Below are 26,621 nucleotides of genomic sequence, written 5' to 3'. Positions count from 1 at the left end.
CCTTTGGAAGACTCCACCACCTGGGCACAATTTTGAAGGTAGATAACCTTTTATTCTAGGAGGTTAATAATGCCCTCATCACTTTTTACAATGAGAAGAGCGCTCTATACTAAATGCAGATTTTAAGGTCTGCTTCTTGCAATATAGCCATCACAAGAATGCCATTTGGAAATGACTTTGTGCAGCAACTACTCTGTTAAGGCAGTTTCAGGGTCAAAGTGCAAGGGGGAAGGTAAACGGCGTTTCCATGCGCTGCTCTGGTTCACCAGAAGCGGCTTAGTCATGCTGGCCACATGACTGTACGCTGGCTCCCTTGGCCAATAAAGCGAGATGAGCGCTGCAACCCCAGAGTCGGCCACGACTGGACCTAATGGTCAGGGATCCCTTTACCTTTTACCTTAATTGCAGCCATACTATGAGGAACAGACCTGAAGAAGAACTGTAGAAGATAAGCAACCTCTCTTACAGTACACTGCCATCTGACTGATAAAAGGATAACTTGTTAAGCGTGTAAAGAAGGTGTAGATAAGCTTCAGGCATTTCCAGACCAAAAATTCTGTGACGATGCTCCACTTCACTGTACAGATCATCAGTATGTATATACGCAAAGCACTGTACAAACTCAGGTTCCCTCTTGGTTCAACTGGACTAGCACTTTCATGTGTATTAATTCTCATATATACATTTTTAGAGAGGCAGGCCAAAAGATAAGCTTTAATCTATTTTGATCAGGCCTTTAAATAGCAATATAGGTGTTTAATCACAGGTGCAAGAGATTTAGCTATTGCTAGTCCCCCACCCCCTTACACAGATGTTTATGGGCAGACTGTCTAACACGGGGTTTCCCAAACTTGGGTCTCCAGCTGTTTTTGGACTACAACTCCCATCAACCTTTGCTAGCAGGACCAGTGGTCAGGGATGATAGGAATTGTACAAACAAAAGAGTACAAAATTAACATGTGAAGAAGTGGGGGGGGGGGAGTCATACTGAACTAAACAAAGCACACAATTTCTTCCTTGTTTAATGACTTAAGCATATGTTGCATCTTATGTTGCACAAGTGTACTCATTAAATATTATGAAAAGTACCACATGCAAGAAAGCTTGTCTCTACACGCCATAGCCATTCGTACCTGTGTGCTCATATTTGTGTCGCAGAAGGGAACTGCTTTTCTGGAATGTCTTGTCACATAAGTCACATGCGTACATGCCACTTTCTGTCTTCTTGATCTTCTTTCGGGACAGGCAGGAGTCGGAGTCTGTCATGTCATCAAGACCTGACATGTAATCCGGAGTTCCATCAAGCAATTCTCCCTGTGATGCAACCAAATGGTTTATGTAAAACATGTTTCCTTCCCTTGTTCTGTGATGTTATACAATATCCTGCGTTCCTATAGTATGTTAGTTACTATATTTAGTTTCATCGGTAACCAGGTAAGCACCCTGAGTTACAATAAGCAGCCTCATTGGCTCACACTCAACTTTTTATCCCATTAAGTCTTACGTGAGTAGTGCAAAACATGTATGTCCAGAGCTGCACCCCAGAGAGTATGTTTAGGATGCCACTTGGAGTCTGAAAAATCATCTGATGACACGGGGCTGCCACAAAAACATATTTTCTCAATATCTCCTATAACATCTGTGGTGTCTTAATGTTGTTTGTTTTCTGCTGTCTCTGCACATCCCTGGCTGATGGGCTTGGGGAAGTGCTCAACATGGCGATGTCACAACATGTGGATAAATAATCATTACAAGGAGACATGGTATCTTCATTGTGACAGATGCATTTGTACCTGCTGCCCTGTATCACTAAAAATATAGTTTCAGTCTCAATTGACATGGGCACCCAAAGCCTAATAGAAAAGGCAGAATCTGGCAAAATTGTGACTGCATAAGCAATCTGAACCCTTTTACAGGCTATCGTGTGCTCAGTCTCTCCCTATGCTGAGGCAGGGTATGAACTAATAGTGTGTAGTACTGATGGCTGCTTCTGAAATGCTGTTATGAAATGCTATATCTATGCAATGGAAGAGAACAGATGGCCAAATGGCCACTTATACCATTACCAAGTCAGGGAACATGACAACAACCAGAGTCAGCTCCACATAGTTCTTTGTGATTTCATCCCTGTGGAAAGCACTGGTGTGATCAGAATATGATGTAACCACTTTCCACAGGACCACATATGCCAGCGTGTTTTGATGGAACTCCTGCTCACATTACTTAATTTGTTCAAGTCATATCCAAATATGTGCCAGCTTTCAGTTCCAGGAGGTCATAGTTGTCCTGCATGACTAAACCCATCACCCCAAAATTAAGGCTGCAATCCTATACATACTTATCTGGGAGTAAGTCTCATTGAACTCAATGGGACTTAATTCCTCAGCAGGCATGCACAAGATCACACCACATAAGCACCCTTGGACATAACTGTAAGGGGCACAGGAAGTGCGAGTGCCGCATTCTTCCGTTTCATAATTCCCTCACCTTCACTTCTCAGAGACACACAAGGAAATTCAAGGATTTATGTTTTCTGAGGACAATGAGAGTGGAGGATATAGACATTCTGTTTTGAATGATACAGAGATGCAAGAAAACAGCACTTGTATATCCTATCGTCCCCATATCTATAGCTGCTCTAAAATGTAGGACATATCATTTAATAAACAAAAAACATGCTATGGATGTGTGCACTCTGGCCTACAGCTTATCGTGTGGAATCTGGCTAACAACATGGACAAGGCTGTACACAGAATTTGAAAGGAAGGCTTCGGTGACAAGATAGCAAGCAACTTTTGCTTTATAAATATTCTGAGGTTAAGTACTTTGACGTATAAACATTTCGAGGTTAAAACAGCAGTATCTGCTGCTCTAACATCTATTCAACTTTTAGGATAATTCTGCAAAGTAACTGGAAGTTACAGAATGTCATAGTGTGTCGCAAACCTAAAATAAATGTGCAAACACAGCTTTATCTTTGTGTAAAATCCTGTATAGATAACTTATTAACAAATAGCTCCACATACTCTGTAGGGTTGAAACTTGTATTTCTCGAACAGGCTTCCTCCTCCAATAGCCCTTCACACCATAAGCCACTTGGGAGCAAGAGCAATATGAAACTAGTATGTGTGTCTACTGCTCAAGGAAAAAAAAGCAAGATTATGGTAGTTTTTAGGGTTGCAGAATTTGTAGCTTGCAGTGCACTTCTGTGCATGTTTTATTGGAAATAAGCCTTGCTGAGTTCAATAGGACTTACTTCTTGGTCAGTATGCTTAAAATTCCAAAGTGCATTGTGTTCATAATAATAGGAGGTTGTAAAACAAAACCCAAAAATAACACACACAGTCACAAACCACTAGGTACAAGCAACAATGACAGAGCTTTTCTTTCAAGACACCAGACTATAAGTGTTAGAAAGGCTTCAAAATGAAGTTTATATTTAGGCACAAAATATTATTATGCAATCCACTGAAATGTATGTCTCCCCTCTAAAGGCCTTGAGCTATATTTTTATATTTAATTTTGTAATTTGAAATAGGGAATATTAATAACACTTTTTATCAATGCTGTATCTATGTTAAAACAGCCTTCAGCATTAAGCAGTAATGAATGTGGATCAGTAAATTATTAAATTTCTTGATATTTATTTTGTCTTGATCCAAAGAGAGTGCAAACTTGCATGATAACGTACATTTCCATTTGCTATCAGACAGTTCAGTTTCTTAGACTAGGTTTTTACTAATTAATATTAGAGAAGATTAAATAGGCTTAAATACGTTTACAAAGAGGGCAGATGTACTGTAAATTGGAATAGTGGAACAGCTGTTATGGAGGTACCGTGCTATTTATGCTCCTATTGTGCAGAGAGGGATTACTGCCTGTAACATTAAACCATACCTGATTTTCACATTTGAAAATATAAAACATTTACTAGTTGGTAAAATTACTAATGGAACCTAATAGGTCATATGGGAATGTCCACAGATGTTTTAAAAAACCAACTATAATCAGTTAATCGCTGTCTGACAAACTGTAGATGTATTATATATACACAATTCCTACACACTACGCATGTTTCCTGTGGATAAAATCCTTTGCTATATTTAAGTGGACAGATGTCAATTTTTATTTTTTTATTTTTTTGCAGTTGGGAGAGTTCCTAAAAGTTTGAACTCACCTACATTGGGCCATAGCTCAAAGCACATGCCTTTAATGCAGAAGCTTCCAAGTTCAATCCCCGGCAACTCCAGTTTTTAAAAATAAGGATCTGGTAGCAGATGATGGACAAAACCTCTGCCTAAAACCCTGGAAAGCCACCAACATTTAGAGTAAACCTTAATGGGCTCGGTGGGCTGATGGTTTGACTTAGTATAAGGCAGCTTCATAGGTCCACATCAGCCCAAAAGTGGACTGAGAGAACCTTTTATGAAGATAAAAACCAACAGACTTTATACTTTTAGAGTCTTCTCAACAATAGTCCAAGGGATGTGGTGGGATGGGGGGAAGAATAGACCGGTGAGGAAAATGGAACAGGTGAGATGAAAACAAGTCTGGCTTGGGGATCTTCATAATCCTTTTTATAGCTTTGTAAAGATTAGTTGGAACATATTATAAACAGCTTATGGCTGCATTATCATTTCCATGTGATTTCTGAGAATCTCTTAGGGTTACAGTGGCAAGGAAACTACCTAAACCACAGTGTGCCAGTGCCAAAGAAGCCACAGGCTGGGGGACTCTCCCAGCGCTTCATGTATCTCATTGGTACTTATACTAGGATGGTCATGAATATGAATTGTATCAACAGCCTTTTCTTTAAGAGTACTAACCTTAACCTTTCTCAGGGTAAAGCAGAAGCATTTCCCCCCCTGCATGAGGACTGTAGCTGATCCCTTGAAACTCATTTTATATTCTTATGGGCAGGTAATGTAACGGTAATGGGCAGGAAATGTTCAACTGCAGTTGAACATTCCAAGTTTGTCCACCTTGGCCATGTTTACATAGTTTCATTTCCTCGCGTCTCCTTTTAAAAATACAAATGGAATGTTTGAGCTGATTTACCCTTAGGATGTTTTAAGTCATGAAACAGTACATGGGAATGATGTATACAACCGTAACCTTCTGAAATAAGCAAGATATTTACCTGAAAACCTTGCTTCCGCTGGTACTTTCGCCTTTGCTGCATGTCAGCAAACGTAGCTGCTCCAGTTGGATAAGTATAGGCCATATGTGGTAGGAAGCTCATTTGATCTATTCCTGGGTATGGTCGTAGCCCAGGAATACTGGTCTGAACTGGTGGCATAAAAGTGGCTGGGGGAAATGCGCTCTGTGGCGGAAGTGTGGTGTACAAAGGTTTGGCACTAAAAGGGCTCATACCAAATAATGGATTAGTGCTTTTATCCAAACTATTTGAATTAGAAAATTCTTTCTTGATAAAAGTCAAGTTCAGTGGCTCATCTGAGGTTTCAGATGACGAAGAAACACTGTTGTGGTCTACGTTTACACTATTGGATTTTGTTTTGTTCTTTGTGGCTATAATACTTTTGGGTTCCTTCATTTGTTTTGGTAATGACAAGTCCAAAGGCTCAGCCTGAAGCTCCTCAGAGGAGAAACTGTTTGGAGTGTAAGAACTACTATGGGAGTTTTTAGAAGATGTAGAAGAAAGATTTAATGGAGAAGGAGTATTGCTCCTGGAGTGGTCCAATTTATCAACTGGTTTAATATTGGTAAAGTGAGTAGGTTTCGTTAGCCTGAGAGGGGTATCACAGTTAGTAACGCTATTATGAAGTTCAGCTATAGACGGTGATGTTATAGAGTCCACAGGCTTTATAGGGGATCTGGCTGACAAAGAGTCTTTAGTGGGCGTGTTGTTGGTGGCAGCCAGCACCACCTTGGCACTGTTCCTTTCCAGCGATGGTGACCTGGAAGTTGAGTACTGGTAGACTTTTCTTTGTTCGAACCATTCCTTCACAAATTCCTGAGGAAGGCCAACGGCAATGGAAATTTTCAGTAGTTCATCAGAGGTGGGTTCCATATTCATAGCAAAATATGCTTTAAGTACAGACATATGGTCCTTGTATGGATTGATGGGGCTAGTCATTCCTTTCTCAGAAAGTACTGATGACAGGAGGAGAGCTTGCTTATCGACAAACACTCCTGGTTTGCTAGGAGCCATGTTTTCATGAGGTTGGAGGACTGCCTTGATTTCTTCGTTCATCTTACACAGGTAACGTTCATGCTGATGAAGGGGAATGGGACCAGGAAAGCTTTCTTTACAGAACTGGCATGAAAATGGAGTAGGTATATTATGGTTGTCTATCATTTTGTCTTCAGTTACCAGATCTATTAGGGTGCGTAGCTTTTCTTTCTTAATGTTATTGAGCTGCCTCCTCGAGTCTGTAGTTAAACTCTGGAGACAAGCTTTGGCTTCATTGACCTTTTCTAATGTGTAGTCAATAATACTTTTAGTGGCACCATTATGACTGACTACTGGAAGACCCACAGGTGGAATACCAGGAGAAGTAACGCCTTGTTCCTCAGGTTGAGAACATGGGTCCTTCATGTGGTAACCTTTCAGCTTGGAGATTTCTTCAGCGCTGCAGTCCATTTTCTGCCTGGAAACAGTATTGTCCACAATCTGTAGGACTTTCTGCACCTCACTTAAATTGCTGCCTATTGCTGGGAATCCAAGTAAAGATGCATCCATCCCTACCCCTAAGTGCTGCATTGGACTTTGCGTGGAAGTATGAACTCCTATTGGGCTGGTTGCACCAAGTCTGCCATTCATGAAAGGATTAGCACCAGTGAACCCATGGGTTGCCATCAGAACTTTATATTCATTGAAATCTAGTGGTTCCGTTTTGATTTTCAGTAAGCCTGATTGCTCAGACATACTAGGTGGTTTTCCATTCTCCAGCTTGTTTCTCAGTTGTGTAATGGCTGAATTAGTAGGTGAAGAAGATACAGAATTAGGAGAAGAACCCGTCTTGATATTGTTTCTCATTCGACCATTTACAGAGATTAAGCCAATGCATTTCTTGCTGCTGATGTGTGAACTATACGAGCCAGAATGGGAGAAACGCTTCTTGCAGTTTGGACACTCATAGGGCTTTTCACCTGCAATTAATTTTTAAAAATTAATTTTTAATAACTCACAAATAGACCAGTTCTTTAGACCATTTACTGTGTCTGCACATTTCACTCCTTTCATCTTGCTGCATTTTCTCCTTCCTTCCAAGTTATGTTTAGGTTTTTGTGACTAGAAACAATTCAAACTAGACAATCTACAATTAGCTGCATGCAAGATTCCTTCTCATCCTGTGATGCTCCCTAGCTTTTACTGATGGCTCACATTTTGTTGAAAGCTATAGATGTCTTTACAAGGGAAACAGATAGTGTACTGTACTGTACTATGTAAAGGAATACAGCTGAAAACTTACATGTAATGCACAGTGTTTGCAATATCTAAATTCAGATAGCAGAAGGATTTTGCCATGGCTTTTAATAAGGACCCAGGCAACATGCAGTTACAACAGTAGCATAATTTTGTGTGAATCGGTTGGCATAGTAAAATGGGGGACAAATATGACCCAGTTCACTTTTGAATGCAAATTTAATGCAAATATACACTATCCAAAACAATATGTGGAACAGAAACACCATGACTCATTAAAATTTGCACTTCTCCAAATTTTTCAATGCAGTTCTCCAGCAAAGCAATGTGTACAAAAATGCATATGGAAAGTGTGCATAAAAAGGCATATATTGGTGGAAATAACAAAAAAATTGTTTATGGAGGAATTACTGTAAAAAATGTGTATCCTGAGAAAAATTCACACTAAAATGGTGGTGAATTTTCATGAGAACTTTTTTTTAGAAATTAAGCTTTAGAATAAATTATGGAAGTTCACTCATACTTGCTTATTAGCTTTTAATGGTTTACTTCTAGATGATCTACATGGATAATGGCCAGAGAACAGGAGACATGTATTTCTGAAAAGGGCATTGAAGCACTCTGGTCTTGCTTCAGGCTCCCCATAAGTATCTGATTGGTTTCTGTGAGAACAGGATACTGGACTAGGTGGGCAATTGGTTAGATCCAGCAGGGCTGTTCTTATGTTTTTTATTCCTCCTCTACTCTCATTTCCAGCCTAAAGCAGTGCTTCAACCACTTTCTGAATCTGTGTACATATATTTTTAAGTTTTACCCTAAGGCGGGGGCAGATAATTTTAACACAGGTTTTGGCAGCTGTGAATGAATTTTGGGCTCATGTGCTCCCATTCTCCCTGCTTCTGCTCTCTTGACTCCTGTAAGGCTCTGTTTCCTTCCATTTGTCCATAGCACAGTTAGCCATGATTGTCCAAATCAGGCAGGTTATGGTTTGTGCAAACCATACTTTGCCTCCAAATCAGAATGGGAAACCATGGTTTGAACTGAGTTTCTGATTTAAGTTTGGCAAGCTTTTCCCATTTAGGTGACATGACAAAATATTGTTTACAACTGAACCAGGGAACAGGAAAAATTCAAAAATGAAGGTTAGGAGGAGGGAGTATGAGAACCCATTGCTGTCTCTTCACCTTTTCTTGCTAGTTTGGAATGAGTCTACTTGAGTTCAGTAGCCACTAGTCTTTGAAGGATGGGAACTCTCCCCTCTCCTGTGATGGATAACCCTTGAGTCATGATCTGGATTGGCTACACAAAATATAAAGGCAGTTTTTCCATTCTCTGTCTCATGCTTGAATCACCCCCCCCCCCAATTCCTGGGCTTTAATTTAATTAACTTCTCAAATGGAACAAGACATCCCCCTCTCATTCTTCCACATGCGGCCCCTGCCACCCCCAAATTTGCTCCAGGGGGCCGGGGGAACTCACAGAACAGATTTAGTGGGTGTATGTGAAAGGGGAGGAGAGAAGAGGTGATGTACATAAGCCCAAAGTTCACCGCAGCTAGTTATTATAGTGGGAAACTGTGGTTTGCTATTACAGCTGAGCTGAGCATTAAACATATTAAACTTCAGTTGGAGCATTAAACATAAGCTTAAATCCCTTCAGCTCAAATCAATGGAGTTTAGAAGTGCTTAACTTTGAGATTGTACCCAAGGTTTGCAAATGCTGATCCACTAAACAAAAAACAAAGTTCACTGCGAGATTTTACATGCCTGCAGATTAGATAGCTTAAACATTAGAATTATTATATATAAGCAGAATATACTTTTTAAAAAAACTTATGAAGAGTGTATAATTACAGAAACTTATTCAGACTATTTCTTAGCTTTAAAATACTGCTTTTTTAGTCTTCGGTATATTTGTCTTTGTTTCTGATTTGCCTTTGAATTTATTTGAATAAATCAAAGTCTTTGAATACTTGACCAGCGTTAACAGCTTTACTCACAATGTCTGCATCAAAGGGTGAAGACTTTTAGTTGGAGGAGAACTCTAAATATTATTATTCAAACATTGACAAGTTCCAAATATAAGGCAAAGTGTTGCCCTATTTTCTCGCTGTCATGTGTAACTGAATGACTTAATGCACTCAGCAGAGGCTATTTATTTCAACGAAGGGGATTGAATTAGGAACACAAAATTATATTTTTAATTGATGTGATAGCCGATGCAGGCCAGAAAGGCAGGGTATAAATATTGTAAATGGATATATAAAGTGGCTAGTGTGTTCAGCTTGGATATGGACAACACAACTTCGAGGTCAGACAGGCCACTTCACACATTACGTGGCAACAATCTCATGTTGGCCATTAAGTGCATCTTTATTGGGAAGCTGCAGCCAATCTGAGATCTCTGGCAAAGAAACCTGAATGTTTGTTGCTTGTTGTGACATCCAGCTGTGATGGTACAGATGTCCACTCACACAACTGGGGAGGCGGGGAGTTAGAGGAAGAGGAAGTCTTGTTGCACAAACTTAATTCTGCTCACCTGACACTGGATTTTGCAGAATGTTTTACAGGTACTTAAAAGTACAGTGTATGAAGAAGCTATGAAGCTCATCAAGTGTGATGCCATGTCACTATCTCTCAGCTCAACTTATCATGCAGGGTGCTTGGGAGGCTAAACCAGAGGTCAGCAAACTTTTTCAGCAGGGGGCCAGTCCACTGTCCCTCAGACCTTGTGGGGGCTGGACTATTTTTTTTTGGGGGGGGATGAATGAATTCCTATGCCCCACAAATAACCCAGAGACACATTTTAAATGAAAGGACACATTCTACTCAAGTAAAGACACACTGATTCCCAGACCATCCGTGGGCCATATTTAGAAGGCGATTGGGCCATATCCGGCCCCCAGGCCTTAGTTTGCCTACCCATGGGCTAAACAGTTGCTGTGAACTCTTTGGAGGAAGGATGAGATGCAAGTGTGATAAAATAATATGAATGAGGCAGCCATTCCAAGTAAGCAAGCTTAATTTGTTTATTGCTGCTGGATTGTGGGTGTTGGTCTTGTTCATCTTTAAGGTTCATTGTTTTTGTTTTGTTTTTTAGGCAAGTGTATCACATATAAGAAAACTTAAGAGCCAAATGGCTAGGAATTCCCAGAATTCCTCTGAGTAGAAATAGCTCTAGGAAAGCAATTTAGAACTTAATTAATTAATCAGGTAATACATTCTGCTATTTGGAAAATCTTATATGGAAACTTGTGGTGCTGGTTTCTTATTTGTTTCTGAATAGCATGAAAAATGAGGATGAGTCAGAAATCATTTACAAAGTATCTTGGCGGCTCTAAACAAAATGGTGAAGATACTAAGCTTTTTTAAAAAAACAAAAAAACAAAAACTCTGCTAATTAAACAAAATGCAAATGAGAACCCTGGCACCTCAGCTACTCACCACTGTGGATTCGCAGGTGTTCCTTCAGATGGTGCTTGTATTTGAAGGCCTTGCCACACTCTGTGCACTTGAACTTACGATTGCCTGCTCCTTGGGTCAGCATTTGGTGCTGGGAGAGTAAAGACACCAGCATGAATTTTATGCAAATAGATATCTGTATATGTAGAGGTATGAATTTGTCTCTCTCTCTGTGTGTATTACCAGCATGAATTTTATATACAAATATATCAATATCTATATGTGTGTATATGTGTGTGTGCGTGTGTGTGTAGAAAGAGAGAGAGAGAGAGAGAAAGGTTTCCTTTTAAGAAAAAAATTAATTAAAGCAGTTTTGTATTTATCTGTCAGCCTAAAAGATCTGCATGCACATTTATTTGCCTCATCAGTGCTGCCATAAAAATCAAAATGTTGGCAGTAAACCTGAAGGAAATCTGAATTCACTTCGAGCATTTGCTTTGGAATTATTTCTTAAGTCTTTCATCGGCAGCACAATATATTAAGGCATGCAGTGCTGCAAGGAATGGATTTGTTAATTTTTAAAAGAAATTGAGGCTTTTAATATTCTTAGCTGATCATATTGTCAATTCACAACTTGCAGCATTTATTTTTTTAAAATATATATTTGCAGTGCTTCTGAACCCTTTAGCATTGTGATGATAAGCAAGCTTTGTTTTATCAAATGCAAGAGGCTGTCACTGCTGGGAGGGAAAGTCCTGATCAGAGAATTAAACTGGTTCTTTTTTTCCTTTCCCCTCCTTCAGAGCAATGCTAAGGAGCAGGGGCAAAAACAAGAAGGAAAAGTTGGCAGAAAGGACGAGTTAAAAAGCAGCATAAAGATAGGATCAAACACAGCTGACCTTTCTGAACAAGTGAGAAAAGTGCTGTGACTTTGAATTCTGATTTTAAAAAGGGGGAAGAAAAAAAAGCTGCAGTCATCTAGTCTGGATGTTCAAGGTAGGAGGTCAGCCTCCCCCCCCCCCCACACTCCCCCTTTTCTCCCAAGCAGCAATGACACAAAAGCCTATTGCAGAAAAGACAGCACAGAAACGGTATGACAACTGCTAGGGTGTGCTGAATCTTCCCACATTCCTAGTGAGACAGATGGTGTTACATGGGACACAGGGAGGGTTGTTCAAACAGCAGCAACCTTCAAAGATCAAGCAGAGCCCAGCCCGCGGAGCGCCATTGAGGGACCAGTGCTCATATGTTGCTGAGTTGCATAAACAAACAGCAACAGCTGCTTTGTCTCCCCCCACAGCCCTCAGAGGACTACTATAAACTTTAGTTGTGCCACTGTTAATATGATACAATCATTTTAATTTACTAATTGTAAATGCCATGAGCAAATGAGGGGACTTTTCAACACCAAAGCTACCATTCGTAATGCGCCAGCACAATCACACTCTTGCATGTGAAATTTAAGGCAGTTATTCTGGATAAATATCCAGCCACACGCCCCCCCCCTCCCCTCCCAGTAGTGTTTTGATAGTCAAAAGCAATAGGGAAGGAGAGGAAAAGCCACTCTTGTCTCCCATTTTGTCAGAAAGGGGGGAAAGTTACAGATTAACAACTCGCTTTGCTCTTTAAAATGAAATGTTATGATAAATCCTGTCAGAATTGTATTTTATCGATTACAGAGATCAAGTGAGAAACAGTGAACTAATTACCAAACTGCTTGATTAGAAGGTGAGCATGATACATGTTTGTTTAATTAAGCACGTCTTTTATTGAAAAAATGCCTGTCATGATAAATCTAAATCAGTATGACTTCTCATTCTTTAGAATAAAAACTATTGGTATAATTCTCATAGTAATAGGATGGAATGTAGTTTAAGATCTGCCATTTGGATTTCCATTGCAACACGTCATTATAGAAGTTTTAAGCAGGAATTCAAAAGACACATTCAATTTGATTAAATATAATGCATCATGGAATCATTTTGATTTACAGGAGATTTGCTACTGGGATGTGTAGATTTCAGGAATAGTGTATTCCTAAAGTGATCACATGTTATTAGAACAGCCATAACGCACGCAGATACACGCAACAAGATTAACTAAAAAATATGAACCTATTTGTATGGACTGCATGAAAAATATATACAAGGCTCCATAAAAAGTAATGAATGACAAAAAATAAGATTAGCAGATTCCTGAGATGTCTTTGAGATCCTATGTGGGGGGAAATGCAGTGCAAAACTAGGTGAAAAATGGAGATAAAATTGCTGAGATGTTTAATAATGTATAATTAAAATGCCACAATTTCATTCACATTTTGAGGAACATAAAAAAATGAAACTAAAGTCAAGTTAAAGTGCAAATAAAATTTCTAAATTAGAAATTAACACACTCATTCGATCGTGAACATAAGACTATTAAATCATATTAGAAGAGACCATCAAAAAATCATTTAGGCCTCAATTAAAGCTATTACCATTAAAAGATCTGCATCTTCAAAATGCCATGAAAAATTAATAATGATTGCCAATCAAAGCAATATCATTTCTCTAAGGGGTTATTATAGAAAGAAATCACTTAAAACAAGCCCCCCCACCTGATCTGTCCCTGGCTTGTGCGTCACCATATGCCGCTCGAGCTGGGTGCGGTAAGCGAATGTGTAGTTGCAAAGAGGGCAAGGGAAGTTCTCTTCGTTCTTCTCATGGCGGTACTTGATGTGCTCCTTCAGTGATGTCAAGCGCTTGTAGCCCCGGTCACAGTAGGGGCAGGTCAGCAGTTGGGCAAAAGCATCTGGAGTTCCAGGTGGCAGGTCTGTAGCCCAAGAGACGTGAGAGAAAGAAGCAGGCCAAAAGGTCAGTAAATCAATGGCAGTTAATGGGCTTATTGCCCAGGATGGATTGACAAGAATCACTGCAATCTGCCTACAGTGGAATATCCGTGATATCTACCTTGCTTACAAAAACCACATCAATCACTTTTTACACGCTCAGGGCAAACTTGTATGAATCATAAGAAAATTAATTCAAAACTTTCGTCTGGCTTATTGTGAGACTACAATAGCTTGTGGGGGGGTGGGGTGGAAAATGTTGGGGTTTTTTTCTTTCTTTCTCTGATTTATTGATGCTGTGCACTTAATTACCAGTCTGTTGTCTCCAAACACAACACCATCTAGTTCCATCTTCACGGATGCTTTTTCAATTACTTATTAAGGACTTAACAGAATCAGTTAGTAATCCTCAATTTGTCCTGTAAAAAAATTCAATCATTCCCAAACTAAAATTAGAGCAAGGACGCTGCTCCTTTAAAAACATAACCCTTAATTGTCCCTGCTATTTATTTCACCTACAGAAGAGTCTCAATTTGCTGACTAAAAAAGCAATCACAATATGCTGAAATTACAGTCCCATCTTTGCTCATGAAATTCCATGCTTCTGCAGCTGTTCTTCAATTTTAAGGTAAACACCCAGGCATGTAGTGCATTTATAATTGCAACAGCTGCAAGAGGTCAGAAGAGTGGCTAAAAATGAATTCCATCCTCACCATTTTCTTCTTGCCCATTGGCCTCTGGAGTGCCAAGACGAGACAGTTCCTCGGGGGCTTCCGGGTAAATAATGGCTGTATCACTGCGTTGTAGGTACTCCGCTATACTGACTGAGTGTCCATCTCCTTCATCCACTTTCCTCTTAGCAAAATATTCCTCAAAGTCCGACGTGCAATTTGCATTCTTAACTATAATAGAAAAGGGATTGGGGGGGGAGAGAAATAGTTTTGTGGAGGATTTATATGTTTGTCTACACAGTGGTATTGAAGATGGTGTACATTTACTTTATGAGCCTAATCCTGTGGCTACCCATACTTCCACCTAGCTCATTCCTCCTGCCAATAAAATCACTGGCTGGTGATTTTGTAAGAGAATACATTTGGCAGAGTCACTGATGACACCATTCATTAATGAAAGATGGCAGAAGCCAATGCATGTGCCCTCCTCTTTTCCTCATATAAAAGGGAGGGGGTGCAATATTGTATGCTGTCTGTGCACAGAATCTGAAAAAGCAACATTTTAGACTTTCGTGCATTTTGGAATTCTGGTGTAATTCAATGATATCTTACAAAAATGATTCCTGAAATAAATTGCAACCAGTGGGAGCAATTCTAATCTCTGTCCTTTGGTACTCTGAGACCACAGTCTTATATTGTTATCTGAACTTCATGATAGGTGGACGAAGGAGTTAGCCTGCTTTTGGATCTCCTCAAACCCTATGGTTTGGATTTGGAGGTTATAAATCATTATATATCAGGAAATTGCTATAGATCATCTGCCAAACCTTCTGTCCTTTGGTCTCTGAGACTACTGTCTGACACCATTTCATGGACACAGAAATATATATTTTTTTCAGTGCTGGTTACTGGGCATTGGGATAAGGAAGACCATAAGAATAACAGGGGGTGGGTGTTACGAAAAAGGAGCATCTGGAGAGTGGCCAATTCCTCTGACTAGTAGGCTTCAGATTCCGACAGTGGGGAGTATGATAAGCAAGCTTGCATATAGGTATCTTTCTGATCAGGAAACTAGAATTCTGAACTGGTCAGGATTCTAGCCCAATGCCTTTTCTCTGAAATACATAACATTCTTGGAGAAGCCCAACCTCCTCAAAAAGGAACCATTGTTACTCAAATAATGTGATGTTGGAATGATTTTACAAACATTACTATTTAGTTCTGGAACACAATTATGTGAGGTAGGCCCTAAAAACAGTGAAGTTCTCATTTTTTTTCTCTCATTAAAACATAAAATTTGTTGTTGTTTTTTTGCCTGTGCAATGGGGGAAAAATCCTCGGAACCACAAAGCATCCTCTTGCTAAAATTAATCATTTTCCTTCCTTCCTTTCTGAACATTAGATGCAGGAATAATTCAGTAAAGCCTATGATATTGTAGAAAAGTATTAATCCAACTGTATAGGAGACCTCACATTCAATCCATTGCTCAGTGTGTTTGTTTAAGACCACCAATGTCAAAGGGACTTAAGCATGTAAACTCAGAGCAGAATTATAGCTAAAACAGCTTTTGAATTGTGTTTTCAATTATGTATTGAAAAGTACCTCTTCAGCACACATACAGTTTAAGACTTTTACTGACACTCACTTTTTACTGTCCATACGTATTCAGACTTTGATACATTTATTTGAGTAGGTCAGGTTACAAACTCAGCACCAAGATGATTAAAATATTTTCTCTCATAAAGCAACCAAAATAGAGATCAAGTTGATTCTGCTCCCTCTTACAACAGCGTAAATCAGCAGTATCTACCCTAAAATCAATGGGGTTGGATTGATAATTATAGAGTGACAGAAGCACTAGATTTACATCATTGTAACTTAGACTGTGGGAGGAAACCAACACACAGGGTTACTGAAATATTTAGCATCTTTGCCTCAAGGCAACAGATAAAGGAGAAAATCCATTATGGTGCCATAGGTGGTCAATGGTGCTAGCATAAAATCAACTCACACCTCTGTTTGCTTCATAGTAAAATCTTACAGTATTTTATGTACAAAAATAGGTTATGGAAAAATCATTTTATTACAAAATCTAAAGGAAATACCTAATTCTGCAAGGGAGGGAAATGGTCCAGTAAAACATATAGTTTGAAACTACTAAATCCCAGGAGATGCCTTAATATCATTTACAGAAGGAAGCAATTCTGGCAATAGCCTCATAGATGTTGTTAATAAAAATGTTCCAGTTCCTGTCAATATGCAACATCTTTCTTCAATGCGCAACCTGCTGAGCTCAAGTTAAACACTCTCTCTCTCTCTCTCTCCCCCTCAGAAATAGGTCATGATAAAGATGAATGAACTAGATAGGCAAAAATAAGAATCAACAGAAGAAGGGTGTTTAGTGATAGCCCTGAAAACAGGTGCTCCCATATTTATAAAGTTCTGAAATGGCTCATGAAACTAGAGGTCAAACTTCAAAATACTACTGGGGGAGTGGGAGGGACGGAGATATTATTAGGAAGCGGCATGCCCTGACCAGCTAGCTACCTAGCTAAAAAGGTAAAGGTGAAGGACCCCTGACAGTTAAGTCCAGTCGCAGACAACTCTGGGGTTGTGGCGCTCATCTCACTTTACAGGCCAAAGGAGCTGGCGTTTGTCTGCAGACAGTTTTTCCGGGACATGTGGCCAGCATGACTAAGCCGCTTCTGGCGCAACAGATCACCGAAACTAGAGCAGTGCATGGAAATGCTGCTTACCTTCCCGCCGTGTTGGTACCTATTTATCTACTTGCACTGCCATACTTTTGAACTGCTAGGTTGGCAGGAGCTGGGACCGTGCAATGGGAGCTCACCCCGTCACGGGGATTCAAACCGCCGACCTTTCGATCAGCAAGCCCAAGAGGCTCAGTGGTACCTAAATACCTTAGTTATTTTATGATGCTATTCATACTTTGGTTCACTACCATATGCCCTTGGCAGCGAGTTTAAGAGAATTATATTAAAAGCATAACAAAACAAAACATAACATAAAACAGATCCTTAGATATTTACCCCTTAACTATGTCATATGTTGTCCAGAATCCAAATATCCTCACACCTAGTTCAGCACATGCAAGGACATTTTTGACTTGTGTTTCAGTGGCACAGTTAGGTAACGTTAGACTCTGGACTTAATGGGATTACCCTTCCCTTATGGTAATGCAACCCTGCTTCTACTCGGTGTCCCTCTTGCACATTCTGCCTCATTCTTGATGTCTGTTCCCAAGTCCTGCTCTGACTGCACCACTGTGACCCTTGAACAGCCGCCGCTTCTCCTAATGCAGGTCAATGCACTTTTGAAGCAGAAAGGAGTTTTTAAAACAGCTTTCAATAGTTCAAAGGGGCTTGCGAAACAAAGCTGTAGTGTGTCTATGCAAGAGGAAGATTCCTGTCCAGGGGTCCAGCCAGCCTAGAACAGGAGCCTAAAGCTCTGCTCAGGCCTCTCAGGAGAAGAATAAGGAAACCGTGTGTTGAAATCTTTTGTTACTTTCCTGGAAGTAGCGGTCATATTTTCTACAAACTTCCATGCAAGCAAAACTGGACCTGCCCATCAAGATGGTGACCACTTTGCCAGATGTAGGAAGCCTTCAGAGAGGATAAAGTTTGCTCTGAATTTTGCAGAAACCACCTACCATTTTGCCATGTGCTCCGGAATATAGGACCAAATCAATTTTTATATTTTCATTAGAATGCCTTTCCTGTGGCCTTTTCCCATGCTCTCTTCTATCTGCTGAATTTCTGTCTTTCTTTGGGCCTGTTTGTGTGTGCTTTAACACCTACACAACTACCACTGTCTCCTCTAATTCGCTGGGTATGTGACTGAAGTAACTGTTGGATCCCAGCCATATTCAGGTAGCCATCAGTCACACTGAGAGTGACTGTGGAATAGAGAGTGAATGATAAAGACCATTCAGCATGTTGAAATCTGTGAACATCAGGTTCTTGTATTGCCAAACACTGTCTTTTTTCACTGTTGATATACATTTAATGGAAATAAACTCGGGTGTGCCTGGGCAAGTCAAATAGCTTTTTTTGTTGTGCTGGCTCTCTATTATTATATATTCCTGAAGTATATGCCTTCTTCTAATGTTTCAAAACATATTTTCTTAAGGAAAGAAACATTCTGGTTAAATAGGAGGGGATGCTATTGAAAAAAATGAATATATAGTTTGGACTGGAGGTGGGTTGTGAATTAACTGGGTAGGATATTGACAGCGATACGGAAGAAATATCCTGAAAAAAAGTTCATATAAATTATAATTGGTTTCTGCTGGAAAGTAGGGAGTTATAGCAGGAAGACTGAAAACGGTAGACAGCAATTGAACAGGAAAATATTGTGGTTGGTGTTCTTGCCAGAAGTCCATCTCTGGGCCAATGGCCATATTGTAAAACTACTTAAACCAGTTCAGACCATAGGAACATTACTCAAGCATTGCAAGCTTATAGCCGAACATAACTGTTTAGAATAACGGTTCCAGAAATTTTTACAGCATTAAAACACAAATTGGAACTAGGCTTATTAAAAGCTGCTGCTTTTGTCACTATTATCTCAAACATACCATTATGGTCACTACCTAAAGTAGTGCTCCTAGTAATATACTAGATCCTACAGACGGTGGTCAGCTTTCTCAAACAGGCCTACAAACAGTTTTGAATGCTAGTTCTGTACAGGAGGCTATAATTGTCTCCTTTGATACTAAATGTTTCTGAGGCTCTAAAACATGTGCATTATTCAGTTTCCCTGTGCATTAAAGGAATTCAGGAGCTAAGGCAAATGTTTATATCTAAGTTATAAACCTTTAAAACAACGGGATTTGCTGGGGAGCTGACAGATCCTTAACTGAAACAACGTTAACAGTGTGATTATGCATTAAAGATTAATATAAATATCAAGTGCCATCTGAATGCAGATCAGGCAATTCAAAGTTTCTCTTATGTTACTGACAAGAATTTGGCCATCATTAGAATAATTGATCAGCGTTACAAACAAACAAAATGTGACTGCAAATAAATTTTATTTAAAACTTTATGCCTCACATTTTTTCCACTAAAAAAAGGAAAGAAATTCAAGTGGCTTACAAATTAAAACATCATGCAATATATTATGGGATGTGACTCCTCAAAATGGAAAAATTCATATACCAACTATCATAGTGATAACATGGCAAATCAAGAAAAAAAGTCAATAAGGGAAAATAATTCATAAAATAGACACATCTCAGAAGGGCACACCACAAAATGAGTGCCAGTGCAGAAAAGGCCCTGCTCCTGGAAGCTATCTATCAGGATGAGACAAGGAAGATGCCCAGGTCCTGGGCTGTTTAGGCCTTTGAAGATAATCAATCATAATAATAAAATTTTATTTATATCCCGCCCTCCCCAGCCGAAGATGAAAAGCAGCACCTTGAACCAAGCCCAGAAACAAACTGGCAATTAGTACGTATCACACAAAACAGGCATTAATATGTTCTGACTGCTCTGCTCCATTCTGCATGAGCATTTTGCACTAGCTGAAGTTTCCAGACACTTTTCAAGGACAGCCCTGTGCAAAGCACATTATACTCTAATCTGGAGGTAACTACGTCATTAACTGTGGCAAGGTCTAACTTCATCAGGAAACATTGTGGTTGGAAAACCAGCCAAAGCTAGCACTAATTCTTGTGATCATCCCTTGCTCTACCCCCCCCCCCACAACTAATGTCTCTTGAAAGGACAGAGAATTTCCCCTTATATGCCCTCTGCATTATTTCTATGCCTATAGCCTCACACATTGATTCCTAGTGAATTTAAATTGCAAACAGAAATCACACTCCCATCTGTGAGTCAAGCTTTTTAGGAAGATGTAGAGTGAGTGACCTCACTAAGGAAGTCTTGTTTTAATTAAGGACTAGGGCAGGGACTCCTTAAAGCCTGAGGTAGCATAACATCATATGAGCATAAACCACACTAAGGAAAAGAGATATTTAAAGGAGACACTCGAGAGCATAGGAGGCCAGTTATTTCTTGTGGGAACTCTTGCTGTAAGATGGAGATAGCTGCTCCTAATCGGCAACAAAGCTAATAAAACCACAGCCTTCATTAAGCAGGAAGTGGCAGGTCCTCATTGGTACATGCAGATTAGAGTCTCAAAGCGATCAGTCCTTTCAACTTGCCAACTTTTACTTCTGTTTTTCTTTGCAGAGAACTCTTTTCCTACCTTTCTTTTTTAAAATGCAGTCTCAGCAAAACGTATTTGTCTGCGGCTATTACTGGGTAAGGGTAAGCAGATTTTGTTTATCTACAGGGAATGCATTCATCCATTTCCTCAAAATACCTATAAGGATGAAAAGTCTCTAAGCCATGCTGGGCTGAAATGGTGCCAGTTTTACCTGTGTGAAAATACACGAAATTAATTGCTCAAATTTGGTCTAACTGGCCATGATTATGAATCATCACCACCATTTTGTGGTTGCATGCGAAATGTAGTATCAGCCTAGTTTTTAAGTAGACAGATTCTCACACTCCAGAAGCCATTCTCTTACTGGTACCAATGCTAGTATTAATAGTCTTGTGGAACACCTGGTGAGACGGAATTACAACTGGAATCTGATAGAAATCTTTTTTATTTCCTGTAGGCCGAGATACAAAATACTGAAATCTGCTCTCTCTGCTGGATGTGCATTGGTACCCACCACTCAAACTGAAAGTCTCAGTAAACATTGTGGCCTAATTTACTAGGAATGTAGTTAGATAGGATTCAAACATTTCAGTTTCCACTTACAGTGGATGATGCTAATGGCAGCTGGTACTGGCATGGAGATTATCCATGCATCTGAACCACTGAAATGTGGCGCTGAGACCACATGGAAGTGTCGGGAGCATGGTGTGAAACTCTTAAGATGAGACTCTTAAGAAGTCTTTACCATGAACCTTAATATAAATAGCCAACTTTATTTCTGAATGTAAACCTCTTAAAATATAATATTACTAATGCTACATTACCACATGTTTTTTTGCTTTTTAAAAAAAGAAAAATAATGACTGAGAAACAAAATATTTTAGGGGTTTGGGGGCAGAGGGACACTGATCTTTTGTTGCCACTGTCCTTTTTGGAAGTTGAGTTAAATGGACCTTGTTAGGTGAATGGCAAAGACAGTCACAGGTGGGTTCTACAGGTTGGAAGGTATTCTACAGGTAGGAAGGTATTCTCCAGATGTCCACCAGTGGAAGATTTTCAATATATTAAAACTGAAAGGGTGGCAGAGACAAGTTGTACTGTTCCAAATTTTGGCTAGGCATTAAGCTCTACATTTATGCAGGGCTATGAGGATTGACTTTGGGTGTTGTGAGGTTTGTAGGGAGGAGAAAATGGTTGATCATGCTATATGAGATTGTGGTAGTGTATATGAAAGACAGACAGCCTGCCCTCCATAGCTTTAGTGATTTGGTTCTTACAAATTTGCCTATTGGGGGGCTGCCCTCCGGGACAAGAATGTCTGGGGCTCAGTGTTGGAGAATTTACGGCGCTTTGTGACATCTACAAGGCTCTTTAAAAGGCTGTGAGTGGAGTGGGATCATACTGTTGCCAGTACATGGTGTTAACAGGGCCTGTCCTTGGCCTTGCTACACACCATTAAATCCCGAGAAGAATAAAAAATAATTTTTCAGTACAGTATAGATGTTTTGATGTTCCTCTTTGCAATACATAACTAATGAAAATGTGACCTCATTTTCCTTTTCAGATTACCTGCCAGTATATAAGACTAATATACAAAAGATAGAAACACATGCACTCACACACCAACATGGATTAATTTTTCCATTATTTCCCCCCATAAGAATTAGGCAAGTCAGTTTGTTGCAATGTCTAATAAGAACATGTGGGTGTGTACCAGCATTAGAGATGTGTGAGTAATAAAATCCTTGTAGCATTTGGGTGCCACCCTACTTAACAGCATTGCTAGTGGGCACTAAGAATCAAATATCATAATGGAACATGAAAACAGCTTATTTAGGATGGAAACTACAGTAAGGAGAATGTGGAATAATGGTCTTGTCTCACTGGAAAAAGTTCCTTTGCTTCCATTTTCACAAAGTTAAGGTGCTCTGTCTTTCCTCACTGGCCAGGTATGTTTGCGACATCTTTATAGCTCAGAACTGTATCAGGTTCTTAACGCTAGGACCATGGACAGAACTTTGCCAAATACAGGTATCCCTCACAAGGAGGAATGGTTAAGACACAGTTCTATAACTGTAGGCTACCTGTGAAGAAACCAGTCCCATTAATCAAATGGAAAGCAGCTTGAACACACTGAACTATCATGATTGGAGAAAAACCCATTTTATTCTGGAGGTTTCAGCAAAGCATTAAAGAGATGGCTTAGAAACAATGCATCTTTTGTATCAGTGTTACTTTCTTTTCATTTACACATGGTAGATTTCTGAGAAGAGGAGTGAAGAATGAGTTAAGGAAAATGAAAAAAAAGTTTCAGTGGTCTGAAGTATGCACCCAATAAAACATGTGGGTTTGGTATTGATACAAAAAGTGCACCCATTATGATTATAAAGATATTTGTACAGATCCTGTCACAAGAAAATTTCAGCTACATTAAACTCCAGCATAATCACCTGTATGGGGGGGAAATACCACTCTGTACAGTGCTGGAATCTATTAACTCCCAAGGATGCTGTCACATTAAATGAGGGGTAGATGGAGGCAGGAAAATATACTTTTCATCAAACACAAAAGAAACTATCCTAGTCACACAGATCTCCGCAGAAATGTTCCCAGAAATTGCAGTGGGATCAAGGCTGCATCAATGGTTTGTATCAAAGTGAAACAATCAGGGAAATGTACATGTAATTAGGAATATCTCAAACTTTCATCTAGAAAAGTGAACTAGTGTACCTGGCTTATTCTTTCAGTTTGCAAAACAAACAAAAATAATCAAAGGCAATAGGAAACTAGAGAAGTTTGTATAGGTCTGCCCTTACCTGTTCCATTGTTTCCAGTGGTCTGAATTGCAGCTTCAGGCCCCATGGTGTCATACTCTTCCTTCATTTCTTCTGTAATACAGGAATGGACATTTTCAGTGGACACAATAGCCTTACTAAAACAGCAAGCAAATGGCAGCAACAAGGATGATTCTTTCAACAAAAGCACAGAACACCCCGCTTGTAAATCTCAGCACAATGGCTTTGTTCAGGCTGTTTCATGAATTTGATCATGTAATCTGAATTCTAAGGACTGGTCTGGACAATATGGGCTTCCTCCATGTGAGCAGCCCCTGTTGTTACTGGGTATACATTTGTGCGGACAAACACAAGAATTAGCTGGATTGTTAAGAGATGCGGCAGCCCTTCTTGTGGCCTGAGTGTTTGACAAAAGGTATCCTAAGAAGTGTTATTCCCGCAGTTCAGTTTCTCCAGGCAATCACATGCCAAAGGAAGAACCAAAGCTCAGTTGTAGAGCAAGTGTTTTGCATGAAGAAAGTCCCAGGTTTAATCCCCAGCATCACTAGGTTTAAGGTTGGGGAAGGCCCTGTCTGAAACCCTCGAGAGCAGCTGCCAGGCAGTGTCAACAGTCTGTGACTTGGTATATAAGGCAGCTTCCTATAAGAGACCTGGCCCTGAGTTAATTACTTAAAATCCTATAAATAACAGGGAATACCTGAGGCTTTAGACACCAATGTGCTGATCCCCGGAACAGTGGTCCAACATTCCCCCCCCCCGCCACCTGAACTATTCACAGGGACAGGGACGTTACCTGAAATGGCAGCAAATACGAGAAAATTCTTAATGGGTAATTTGTACAACTGGCGTGGTGATGTGGCTAGAATATAACTGGGGGCACCTAGGTTCAAATTCCCTCTCAGCCATGAAGGTCACTTGATGACTTTGGGTCAGCCTCTCAGTCTAACCTACCTCACAGATGCCACATGTGGGGAGGTGGGGAAGAAGAGGCAAGTGTATTGCTCTGAGCTCTTTGGAAGGGTGGGATAAAAATAAATATATTTTTCAGCCTACACTTTCAAAAGATTGTTTTGAACTTATTTTGCTCTTGCCTGTTGTTAACTTGGGATAACTCGGCTTCTTGGTCTACTTCAATCACTCTCAGGATTGAACACTCTCACAATAAACAATACGACGTGTAAACTGATAGCTCCTGGGTTTTAGCTGCAGCAGTTTCATGAACTTCCCCCCATTCTACAAATTTTTTTGCAGCTGATGGTTGCATTGATCATGTGAAGTAATTATTCCCAAGGATGAAAAAGGTGACACCAAAAGTTACAATATTAAATGGTTCTTGGACCAATGGCTTCAGCAATTTGTCAGTGAACAGGAAGAAAGAAATGGTTATTTTACTACATCATCAACCACTACTTTCAGGGAAGATGTAGAATGTGTTGAGTTTCAGAATGGGAGGGTAACTACAACTTTGCCACTAGCATTAAGAGAGACCCTCTTGAAATCATTCTGATGTGGTGCATCAAATATGTATCTATAATACAAGCACAGTAATAGCACAGCAGGTCTTCAGGTTACGTTGTCAGCTGTGTATAACGTGTCTCCAGCTGGCAGGTAAATTCCAGGATGGTATTATTCTAAAATAATTCCCATCTCCAAATCATTGCAAAACAGAATGCATAAAACTAACTCTCCTGGTATGTCTTGACTCAATTATCTTCCACGTCTGAATTCTGCATCCATATGTCTGCTGGTAAGGAGAAAGGCAATATGGGACTAGAATGCTATATGTGAGCAGGAAATAAATGAGGTCTAAAACATTTTTTCCAAGTAATGTGACAAAGAAGTGGAACTTGTAAATGGGTAAATCCAAAAACGGACCTAAGCAGACATTATCTGTTTAGGCAGTCTAGGGATAATGACTGAATTCCTGGTACATAGAACTTTAAAATGCTCAGTGCTTTTTTCCAGGGGGTACTTATGGGTTTGCAGTACCAGCACCTCTTTTTTTAGTTGTTAAAAAGTGTGGCACTTACTGTAGCAACTTCATGGTGAGTACAAACACCTATTTTTCTAGAAAAAAAGCACTGAAAATGCTTATTGTTGGGGTTGTTAGTTTGGGTCCCCCCAAATAAAGAGTTTGATGTGGATATAAAATGGTACAACATCAATCAATTTCTGCAACAACTGTTGCAAGGAAGAAGGCGAGGAGTACAAACTTCATTCTGAGGTTTGCAATCCTACAGTATTATTTATGTGTTCCGTTTTGTGAGTAATTAGCTGATTGAATAACAGGATCTAATTGTGCCATTTTAATCAAAACTAAAGCTGAGCTGACTTATTTCAAAGTTTTACAACCAGAATATGAGATGGAGCTATAAATATACATTTTATTATTTTGTAGCTTAAAATAAAAACATCCCAAGTTAAAATATTCCTGCAAAAACTGTCGATAATTTCTTCAAACTATATACGGTAGTTTACAGTGATTTGGCACTTTGTCTCCTCCATAGAACATTGTTACAGGATATCTTGATTCCAAAAACCTTTAGGAAAATCCATATACATTGATAAAAAGTTGTCAGCTGTGATACACAGTATTTCTTGTGGCAGCTTACTAGGAAGCTGAATGGTACAACACTTGTGAGAGGTTTAGTGCTGGATATAAATATAGCTTGTGTGGATTTTTTCCCCCCTTCCTTGATCAGCTCATGTGATTTCTGGTAGAAAGGAGTCACAAGTTTGTTTCCATCTGAGGGCACATCTACCCAGTCACTAAGGGGGGAAAAACGCTAACAGCATTTTCTTCTTTTTTTGCATAATAGTGGTGATGCTAAGATTTCGGCTGCATTTCCTTCCTCATTGTAATGTTCTGCTGCAGTACAGAGAAGTTACATTATGATCGAGCTGCTTCCCAAAACCCAATAAATAGGCAAATACAGAGAATGCTCTTCTTGTTTTTGTGCAGGTCACAAAAGTACATCATGTATTTCGGGGCGAATGTGCCTTTCAAAATGCTTTTTTTTTTTTGGGCTGATCATCTCCAAATTCTGTATCAGTAAAAAAGAAAATAAAAAAGCCTTAATTTCTATGTGCTTTTATCTAGGCATGCTTTTTGTAGAAAGCAAATCTTACTTTACACCCCTTCAAGTCACAGAGAAACTCTTCCTGAACAGAATTGTGCATCCTCTTTCTGAGGCAACAATATTTTTCAAAGATCAACTATGTGAGCTTGTTTCTGATTTCACCAATACTGTACTCAAGTATACAGGAAACATTGCAAACAATGATTAAAAAATCAGCAGCAAAGGGACCAAAAACCCAGCTTGCTGTGTTCGGATGTATCA

At 39.6% G+C, this 26,621-nt stretch overlaps 1 protein-coding gene across 9 annotated transcripts in view; it reads right to left on the bottom strand.

Moving 5' to 3' along the window:
• ZEB2 (zinc finger E-box binding homeobox 2) overlaps positions 1-26,621 on the bottom strand; it is a 162,640-nt gene that overhangs the window by 14,612 nt on the left and 121,407 nt on the right. For 7 of the 9 annotated variants that reach the window (XM_083581861.1, XM_083581862.1, XM_083581863.1 and 4 more), the window contains 6 exons: positions 23,302-23,373; positions 14,332-14,520; positions 13,388-13,602; positions 10,834-10,942; positions 5,141-7,113; positions 1,134-1,314 (listed from right to left, as the gene is read on the bottom strand). In XM_083581861.1, coding sequence (XP_083437987.1) covers positions 1,134-1,314; positions 5,141-7,113; positions 10,834-10,942; positions 13,388-13,602; positions 14,332-14,520; positions 23,302-23,373 — 2,739 coding nt within the window. The remainder of the gene's footprint in view (positions 1-1,133; positions 1,315-5,140; positions 7,114-10,833; positions 10,943-13,387; positions 13,603-14,331; positions 14,521-23,301; positions 23,374-26,621) is intronic. The other 2 variants (XM_083581868.1, XM_083581869.1) reach the window with 1 other exon arrangement.

Source organism: Podarcis filfolensis, assembly GCF_964270895.1.
Source record: "Podarcis filfolensis genome assembly, chromosome: 1".
NCBI classification, from domain to species: Eukaryota; Metazoa; Chordata; class Lepidosauria; order Squamata; family Lacertidae; genus Podarcis; species Podarcis filfolensis.
This window is presented reverse-complemented; position numbering and strand designations above follow the sequence as displayed.